At 46.3% G+C, this 9,694-nt stretch overlaps 2 protein-coding genes across 26 annotated transcripts in view; both read left to right on the plus strand.

Annotated features, from left to right (window-relative positions):
- Positions 1 to 2,345, plus strand: part of clasp1a (cytoplasmic linker associated protein 1a) — a 72,165-nt gene extending 69,820 nt beyond the window's left edge. For all 22 annotated transcript variants that reach the window (XM_030758471.1, XM_030758478.1, XM_030758472.1 and 19 more), the window contains one exon: positions 533 to 2,345. In XM_030758471.1, the coding sequence (XP_030614331.1) occupies positions 533 to 619 (87 nt within the window). In that variant the 3' untranslated portion in view covers positions 620 to 2,345. The remainder of the gene's footprint in view (positions 1 to 532) is intronic.
- A 556-nt stretch (positions 2,346 to 2,901) lies between these two features.
- The window catches only part of tfcp2l1 (transcription factor CP2-like 1), a 22,299-nt gene continuing 15,506 nt past the window's right edge, over positions 2,902 to 9,694 (plus strand). For 3 of the 4 annotated variants that reach the window (XR_004021699.1, XR_004021700.1, XM_030758493.1), the window contains exons 1-7: positions 2,902 to 3,038; positions 3,559 to 3,707; positions 4,542 to 4,615; positions 6,975 to 7,080; positions 8,023 to 8,129; positions 8,230 to 8,382; positions 8,467 to 8,577. Coding sequence is in view for 1 of the 4 variants with exons in the window: in XM_030758493.1 (XP_030614353.1) it covers positions 2,980 to 3,038; positions 3,559 to 3,707; positions 4,542 to 4,615; positions 6,975 to 7,080; positions 8,023 to 8,129; positions 8,230 to 8,382; positions 8,467 to 8,577 (759 nt within the window). In the remaining 3 variants the exon portion in view is untranslated. Of the gene's footprint in view, positions 3,039 to 3,558; positions 3,708 to 4,541; positions 4,616 to 6,974; positions 7,081 to 8,022; positions 8,130 to 8,229; positions 8,383 to 8,466; positions 8,578 to 9,694 lie in introns of those variants that run through there. The other variant, XR_004021701.1, reaches the window with a different exon arrangement.

Genomic DNA, 9,694 nt, shown 5'->3' on the forward strand with positions numbered 1-9,694 from the left:
AAAACTGGAGCTCCACCTTCTTGGACGGTCTGGTAGTCCAATGAAGCCAGCAGCCATATTATTGGTCAGATAATTGCATTATCAGCACAAACACGGTCCAGAGGTCCAGTTCAGGGACTCCAGTTAGCTGAGGGGAAGCCTAGCAGACAGCTAGCAGCTACAGCTGCCTGTCAGAGAGGCCACGCCCCTAATAACAGGTGAGTTATAGAATCATCCTCCCCTGTACAGCTGTTATGAAGGGACAAATTATCTACAGAGACCAAAACCGTTTCAGTGTCAGGCTGTAAACATGTTTGTTTACCATGGGAGTCTATGGGCACTGACTCACTGCTGCCTCTGCTGGACTGCAGAGGAACTGCAGTTTGTGCTTCATGTTTCAGCCTCAGGTGTTGCTGCTTGGTTTAAACTACAAGAGTTCAGCATCATTAAGTGTCTTTGCTCTCATAATAAGCTCCTGTGAGACAGTCCTGGACACGCAGGACTCCCTGTGCCGCTGCAAAGATTAATTTCTCCTTTCTTTGTCTTCCTGCAGATGAAGTTACTGAACCTGTACATCAAGCGCGCCCAAACAACCAACAGCAATAGCAGCAGTTCCTCGGATGTGTCCTCTCACAGTTAATGGAGGTGGTTTCATCCAGATCAGACTCGTCTGTCTCTGAGCGCCCCCTCCTCATCACGGCTCATCCTCTCAGCTTGTTTCCTTCCTTCGTCTCGTCTGCTTCTGTTCTGGAAACATCTGAATGTAATTGCTGTCCTGGTTTTAAGGTGGTGGGGAAGGAGTGGACACATTTGGACTTTTGCATTTGGGAAATGGCACTTTCTCCTCCTCCTGTGGTTCCCACCATCTCCACATCAGCTCCAAGCAGTTTCTCCTTCATCCCTTCAGCTTTCAGATTTGTTTCAATAAACGTAAAATATTCACATCAAGGAAATCATGTTCAGTTTGGGATGAAATGTCATTCGGCTGGCCCAGTGATGGCAACAAGCCCATAAAGTCTGCGATGAATTCTGTTTTGGGGGCACGAAGACCAAATATCGAAAGGCAAAAAATAATTTCTGTGAGCATTTTAGGATCATGTTTGATTGTAATTTTTAATGTTTATCTTTGAGAGTAGCTTAAAACTCAAAACATCATAATTAGATCATTTCTCCTCCAGAACTGACAATCCTTCAGCTGTCGTGCAGATCTTTGTGTTAATGGAGAAAACAAATCCACAGGAAGCTCCCCGAGTGGAAGCTGAAAATCCACAGGAAGCTCCCCGAGTGGAAGCTGAGCCCGTTTGTTCTTTACTTCCTGCTTCCATGGGTGGCGTCCTGTGCGTCAGTCTTAACAGGAAGTCTTTGTAAATACAGCAGGTGGGGAGTCGGGGGGAAGACCAGCCTTATGTTTGTGGACTGTGACGACTGAACGAGTCACTCTCAGCCCTTAAAAAAAACTAATGTGAACCTGCGGGTGCGTCCCGGGGGGGGGGGCCGCAGGAGCGTGCCCGGGGGGGCTGCGGCGCTCTCACCCTGCAAACACAGTATTAGTCGTTTCCTCCGTCACAGCTTCTGCAATAACACAAAGAATCAAAGGTGTTTTGTACATACACACTCTGAGCACTGCTTCACAGAAAACAGACCTTTTTGCACGTCGTCTTGCATGAGCCTGCAGCACGTGAAGAGGCGGGGCTGCTGTTAAAGTGCACTTTTAACATCAGGAGATGGCTCAGCTCTGAGGAGGCGCTCAGCACTGGTACTGACTGCGTTCTGCTGTAAAGTTTCAGGCGGTGGATCCTGCTGTGAGGCGCTTCATTGATCCCCGACTGGGAAAAGTTCCTCAGTGTGATCAGCTTTGAATTACTGGGTCTGATTTGGTTTTGATGGTACAGTCGATCTGCTGTAGTCACGTTTCTTTTGTTTTTTTTAATAATAATCTAAGTAAATGAATAATAATGCTGAACCCACTGAGAATGGGCCAGCTCTGCTTCTTTAAGGAAACGAATGTAGAGAAGCGACACGGTGAATTCGCTGGTACTCGGATTACTTTTTCTTCCAGCAGACTCGTTTTTACTGCAGAGGCAACAAACCTGCAAACAGCTGAAAATCCTCCAACCTTCTCACATCTGTCCTCCTGCTGCTGCTTCTGAAGCAGACACGACGCCGTTCCTTACAAACTGATCACTATGCATGTCAGCGGTCTTTCTTTGGCTTCACGCGCTCGTGTAATATTCACACCTGTATTTATGTATTTTATTTGATCTTACTGTATTTTGTTCTGTCATGATGACATGTACAGAAGGCTGTTTTTGTTAACATCCCTGAGATGTAAAGAAGCTGTTTGCTGTAGAAATAAACAGACTGAGAACTGAGCTCGCTGCTTTCTGACCTTTCACTCCACAGGCCCACCTCTTACTTCACCTCAGAGAGCCAATCGCAGCTCGGACCTGCAGCCGAGCACTGAGGTGTGCTCAGCAGCTCTGGATAAGCATTAACCCGAGCAGCTTTGACACGACCTCCTTTTAATCTGTGCGAGGGGGGTGGACGGCAGCTGCAGAGGTTTCTACACAACCTGCTGAAACTAAACGTGCAATTTAAGATTAAAGTGTCTTTGTTGACTTCAAATATCATAATGGAGTTGCTGTTTAAGCTGCTGTGTTGTCTCCAGAATATCAGAGCTGATAAATGTGTTTACTGGGCTCAGCCTGTCCCACAGTTAGTGTTTTGTTGGCAGTGTCAACAACTGGTCAACTGAAGCTGCTATTAATGCATCACTGGAGCTGGACATTGGTAGTGGAGGGGTGTGCCAGTACACTCCGCCTCTCAAAGGTCATCCAAGGTATGGTAATGGGAGCCCTGATGACATCACTGAGGCAATATAAGGGGCGGGCAGCGAGGCTGGGCTGCAAACCTCTCCGAGGATCCGAGGAAGCCGGCAGGCGCAGCGGTCGCACGCTCCTCCGTGATCCTGGAATACAAGACGCCGCCACACTGGAAAATATGCTGTTCTGCCATTCCCAGCCCGAGTCCTACCACCAGCACTCTGCTGGGTACATTAGGTAAAGCACTGCCACACTCCAGAAATGTCAGGATTTCACACACATGTCCAAAATGTAGCTCTGGTAAATGTGCAGACTTGCAGTCATTCAGGAGCACATTTAAAGAATTTATTATTAACATTGCAGTAATGCCAAGTTCCAGTTTAAAGGAGAATTGCACTCAAAATCCACATTCCAGTCTCCACTGAGTCTCAGTGAGTCTGTAGAAGGTTCAGGTGAGTTTGTGTTACATTCACTGACTGCTTTCGAGTGCAAGATTAAAGAAATTCAGAACAGAAACAGCATCACTCAGATCTGAGCCACTGACAGCAACTCTAAAACCAGAGCCTTTCATCCTGCACTTTATTACGTCGTTATTTAAACAGTTTATTCTCACCGACTTTTAGTTTCTAGTTTTTGTGTCCACTATAAAAACCTCCATTCAGCCCCTCTTTGTTAAAAAATAATGCACGTAAACTGAACTGTTCTGCATGACAGCTGCCTTCATGGTGCCCCTGCATCTCCTCGTGGTCTCTTCCAGAGAGGCGCTGGCGCCTTTCTTAAAGAACGAAGAAGCCCGGCTCACGGCTGAAAACGGCACCAAAAGGATCCCGTACCAGTACATCCTGTGTGCTGCCAATTCCCCGGCTGTGAAGCAGCAAGAGGAAGCTCTCACTTACCTCAACCAAGGTACTCACACGGCTCACGCTGCTCCACGATTCCAGCACAGGCTGAGGCTCATTTTGTCACTCACAGCTTCACCTCAGATCCTGCTCAGAGTTAAACACACAAACTGCAGCAGGAATCAGGTTTAAGTTTCCAAACTCTGATATCTGCCTGCCTCTGTGGAAGCTCAGGATAACATACAAATGTATTAATTTAGTCCCTTTTTAACTTCCATAGAGTCCTGTGTTTACACACACACACACACACACACACACACACACTTTCAGGAATGCTGTTACTGAATCACATGATTAATATTTGATGTTTTATACTTAAAGAATCACAAGTTTTCAGATTTACTGACTGATTTGTGCAACATGAGCTTCTGAACATTAATCTGTGTGACTTTTATCATCTAATCTAACTCAGAAACCTCTCTTTTTGCTCCTCTTCCTCCCTCGTTTTCTGCCTGTCTTGTTTGTCGGTGACATTTTTCTGCTTTGTCTTCCTGTTTCTGTGAGTGTGCTCTGCTTATCGGCTCCACAGTAATTTGTTTGCAGTAAAAACACAATGAAAGTGAGCTTGCTGTTCCATGCAGCCGTGGCCATGCAAAGATGGCATGTATCGATCAGTGAAGTTAATTGCCATCAGGGTTTATAGCCTGTAGTCTTAGCGTCCCTCATTGGCTGTGTTAATGACATATTGTTGTGATAATGTGTTCTGTGTGATGAGGATGGAGATATGGAAAAGTGTTCCCGTGGCTGATATCTGATTTCTATCTCCACCCCTCTGTTCTCATTGATTTTCTTTCTTTTTTAAAATTTTTAATCAGGATGTTTTTAATGTTTTAAAATGTAGGTCAGTCCTACGAAATCCGTATGCTTAACAGAAAGCTAGTGGAGTATACAGATATAAGCAGCAAATATGTGAAGGTAGGTGTTTTTGTCTTTTGTGTGATTTCTTCCTCTTTCTCCTCTCGTCTGTTTGCTTTCCTGGCTCCTCGCAGGTCCCTCGACCTTCCCTTCTGCTCCGGGGGTGGCGCATCGACCCTGAAGAGCTCGGTACCTTCACCCAAACTTTCTGCTCCTCCTCCTCAAATCTCACATGAACCATTTGCAAACATGCAGCTCATCTTCCTCCCACATTTCCACCACACGCTCTCTCTCTCTCTCTGTCTCACCAGGCTTTTCTGCTTCTGTCTGCTTTACCTGGATCTGAGTCACATGACCTTTGCACCTGTAATGTTTCTGAAAATGTTGTTTCCTGAAGTTGAAATGAGAAAAAAAAGGCTCTGCCTCATGAATAAAACCTTTTTAGCAGCTCTCAGGTTCTCAGAGTTGTCCCTCTTCTTCGCTCCCTGAAGGGTTTCTTCATCCCGGCGTGAGTCCGTCCTCTTCACGCGTCTCTGTCGTCAGGCTGCACATCGTAATGTTAGCGTAGCATCCTAGAGACATGGGAATGGGACAGGTGGCGTCTGTGCAAACATGACGTGGAGCATCCAGAGCTGTTTGAGCTCGGCTGCTCAGTCATGCACGACCCCCCCATAAACATCCCCATGGTGCATGTCTGTACAGGCTGTTAATTTCATGTGTGGATTTGTGTCTCTGGGCAGGTTTTAAAAGGCTGATGTTGCTAAAATCTGATCAGTTTTTTTAGAGATGAGTTGAACATTAAGTGGTTAATGAGCTGGTAACTAGAGCCAGGTTCTGCAGTAGATGGAGGTGACTTTAAAGACATCAGAGCCCCCCCCCCATGCCATAAAAACAATCTGAGGTTTGAGGATTTTTAAGTACCAGAAAACTGAAAGGCCTCAAAAGTAGGACTGAATGAGGGAAAACGGCAGTGTTTAATCCCAAAGAGGCATTCCACACATTCGCTGAAAAACACGTGACGAAACGAGCGGCGACACCCCCGTGGGTCACGGGTTCAAGGACGGGCAGCAGCATTCTCACTGAGCTCAGGGCTCAGGGTAGCTGTGTCACTGGAGCTCATTCACACATCACCACAACATGAGACTGCACACAAAAACAACTTTCATGAGCTGCTCCTTTTTTAAAGTCTGAAAACATCACAAGATCTCAGCGATATCTCATGCTGACTAAACCACACACCAAAATATTACCAGCCTCATGAATCAGAGGTTCAGTCCTGACGTCTTTAAATCCATCAGGTCCCTTTTCCTCTGACAGTCAGCGGGAAGCTGAAGTTGTAGTAGTATTTGAATCTGTAGGAGTTTTAATCAGGCAGTACGGTGGTGCAGTGGTTAGCACTGCTGACTCAGGTCCTGGGTTCGATTCCACCTTGGCCCGGGCCTCTCTGTGGAGTTTGCATGTTCTCCCCGTGTCTGCGTGGGTTTCCTCCCACAGTCCAAAGACATGCAGTTACTGGGGTTAGCTTAATTGGTCACTCTAAATTGCCCATAGGTGTGAAAGTGAGTGTGAATGGTTGTGTGTCTCTCTGTGTTAGCCCTGCGACCTGTCCAGTATGTGCCCTGCTTCTCACCCTATGGCAGCTGGGATAGGCTCCAGCCCCCCTGAGACCCTGGAGAAGTGGAAGAGGATCTGTATGGATTGAGGGATGGGATGGATTTTTTTTTTTTTAATACTAAGATATTCATATCCTCATTTATGTAGATCCTTTGTTGCATGGTGTTCTTTAAACCATTATTTATATCCATATTTATTTGTATCTTCAGAGCCAGTAGTTTCATACATTAGGCACGTAAATGTTGTGGTTAGGGTACGCAGGGTTAGGTGAAGCTGTGTGGTTCATAACATCAGTGATATAAAACAGCATACAAATATCAGCAGCAGGTTTCGGCCATTACTTTAGGTCCATCTGTCTTTAGTTGATTTTCACTGGACTGAAACACCCAAATGAAACATGTATGGAACCTGACTTGAGCTGTAACATGCAGACCCTAACCTAGATGAGTCTCTGGTGACCTGGTGGATGCTCAGAGCTTAAGCATAAACCAGTCCACTGACTCCAAATGTTCTGGGAAACCTGAGAGTTGATTGGAGGGGCTCTTGCTCTGCCCTGTGGGAGCTCTGTCACACAGAAGGAAGGTCACTGTAGTTTCTGCATGTCTCTGGTGTTACGTGCAGCCTGACCGGCAGCAGGTTATCGGCCTCGTGTAGATATAGTATGCATTTTAACTTTGCCTGCTTCATAAGGGAGCTGCGGTTCCTTCTGCTTCAGTACGTTTACGAATAAAACAGGAACCTTTTTGCACTTTCCTGCTGCTCAGTTTGGTGCTCCTCTCTGAAGCCTCTTCCTGCCTGTTCACAGAGCATTGTGCGCGTGGTTTTCCACGACCGCCGACTGCAGTACATGGAGCACCAGCAGCTGGAGGGATGGAGGTGGAACAGGCCCGGAGACCGAATCCTGGACATAGGTGAGCTCACCATACCAACACGATCACTGATACTCACAGACGTGTGGGGGTCCTTAGTCAGTCACTTATTGTGTGTTTGACTGCACAGACACAAATATCTGAAATTAGCGTAAAGGCCTAGTGAAGGGGTGCCAAACTCCTTGGCCCATGGGCCGCTTCCGGCCCCGCCCCATACGTCCGGTCCACGAATTGATGTCAAAAATAACAATTTGGCCCTTTAAGTTACTTTTTTGACATTAAAAGAACTTAGTTATTTTAACTTAATCAATCTTCAGCTGCTGTAGGTGTGCATTTACCTTTATTTACATCACACCATCATCATCGATAAATGTCCTGACCCTACACTCGGAGTCTGAGTCTTGGCAGTCAAATTAAACATATTAAAGACCACCGTCTAAGACTTTTTAAAGTTTTAGGAGCAAAGGCACAAACATGTGGCTGTGGTTTTCCTTGTGTCCAGTGATGTGCACCAGAAGTGTGAGGGTGTGAGGTACTTAGCAGGGCTTTCAAATCATGCCGGCGGCAGGTGCATTTTCCACCTACTCCACCACTCTGCAGCGTCTACTTTTTAATTTCCCTAAATTTTTTTTTGCGGTGTCTCCATTTCCAGCGCCATGTGGACGCACGTTGCAATATTTACGTTCTTTCAATCTGAGCCATTTGATTGGTCCACGACTGTCATGTGACTTTTCATATCGTCTGCTGCCGTCATGTCTTCAGTCTCGGTCATAAGGCGCCTGCTACTTTGGCATGCCCCCCTGCAAAACAATTTGAAAGCCCTGACTTAGACCTCAGCGGGTTAACCTCTTAACAGACAACCTAACGTCAGCTTCAGGCTGCTCACCGGTGACCTGGTGGATGTTAAGAGGTCAAACAAAGTGCACGTGTTTTCATGGCCTTGAGAATCAAAGCTGAAGTGAGTGGCTGCCTCGTCACTTGCAGATATCCCTCTGTCAGTGGGGATCCTGGAGCCTCGCTCAGACCCTCTGCATCTCAACACCATCGAGTTCCTCTGGGATCCCACCAAGAACACTTCTGTTTTCATCCAGGTATGCGTTCGATTCCGGTCACACTTCGTGGGGGGGGGGGGGGGGGGGGGTCAGCGGCTTTAGCCGAATTACTTTTTTAGCTCTTCTTTTGTCCTTTCAGGTTAACTGCATCAGCACAGAGTTCACCCCCCGGAAGCACGGCGGAGAGAAAGGGGTGCCCTTTCGAATCCAGGTGGACACTTACACCACCAATGAACATGGAGAACACAGCGAGCATGTCCACTCATCCAGCTGCCAGGTCAAAGTCTTCAAGGTACAATCCTTTGTCTGCTACCACTCAGAGCATCTCTGATCTGCACGTCCGTAAATGGTTTACGCCTCACATCCTGTTTTAAAGCCTAAAGGAGCCGACCGCAAACTGAAGACGGATCGAGAAAAGATTGATAAAAAGAGCCCTCAGGACAGAGCCAAGTATCAGCTGTCCCATGAGACTACCCTGCTAAAAGAGGTGAGGCCTGAGAGGACCTTTGTTTGCCTTCAGGTTGGACTTCATTGAGCCCAGCTGTAAATTCTCTGGTTATTGGGATGTTTCTGGAATCTGATCAGAACTGAGTATTTCCCCCTCCTTTCCATTTTGCTTCCTTGCACACTAAACCAGTGTTACATTACTGTGTGTTAATATGTCACTTGTTTGTTTTCAAAGTGTTCTTCCTTTGGTGCTTTCAGTGATTGGGCCTCTGTGCCATTTGGTCTGGTTAGTCATTCACCTGGTGGACCAGAAAACCTGATCACAGCTAAACCCAAGGAGCCGTTACACTCTGTCACACTGCGACACTGACGCGTTGTATACTGAAGTACTGTGTTCAAGTACCATCCTTAACATGTACTGCTGTCCAGCTTCCAAATACTCCCCACAGTGACTGCAGACCAACTGCAAAACCAGAATGCTTCACACATTAAAAGCACAGCTGGACTATTGTGGGTCTGTGTACTTTTTGGGACGGCCCATTTACCGTAAATTCCGAACTATAAGCTGCTACTTTTTTCCCCACACTTTGAACACTGCAGCCTATACTAAGGTGTGATTAATGCATGTTTTTTTTTTTTTCATGCCCCCAAAAACATTTTGCCTCGTAACAGTAGACCAATCAAATTCATGAGTAGGTCACAGAGGTCCAATGAAATTGTGCAATAAAACAAGAGCATTTTCACAATTCAATGTATTGTAAATCTGTCATTTGTATTCACCCTCATCAATGTGGAAAACACTCTAAGAAAAGCATATGATGCAGCTTTTAAGCTAAAGGCGATTAATCTGGCGGCTGAAGAAGGAAATCAAGCTGCTGCACGTAATCTTGGCATAAATGAATCGATGGTGAGACAGTGGAGACACCAGCATGAACAACTGAGTCAATGCAAAAAGAAGACGAAAGCTTTCAGAGGTAACCATAGCAGATGGCCCGAACTTGAAAACTTTCTTGAAGACTGGGTTAATACACAGAGAGCAAGAGGCTGCGGTGTTTCCACCGTGCAGATCAGACTGAAGGCTAAAACAATCGCCACCGAAATGAAAATCAAAGATTTTAGAGGTGGGCCATCGTGGTGTTTTAGATTTATGAGACGTG

The sequence above is a fragment of the Archocentrus centrarchus genome, chromosome 21, assembly GCF_007364275.1.
Source record: "Archocentrus centrarchus isolate MPI-CPG fArcCen1 chromosome 21, fArcCen1, whole genome shotgun sequence".
Taxonomy (NCBI): domain Eukaryota; kingdom Metazoa; phylum Chordata; class Actinopteri; order Cichliformes; family Cichlidae; genus Archocentrus; species Archocentrus centrarchus.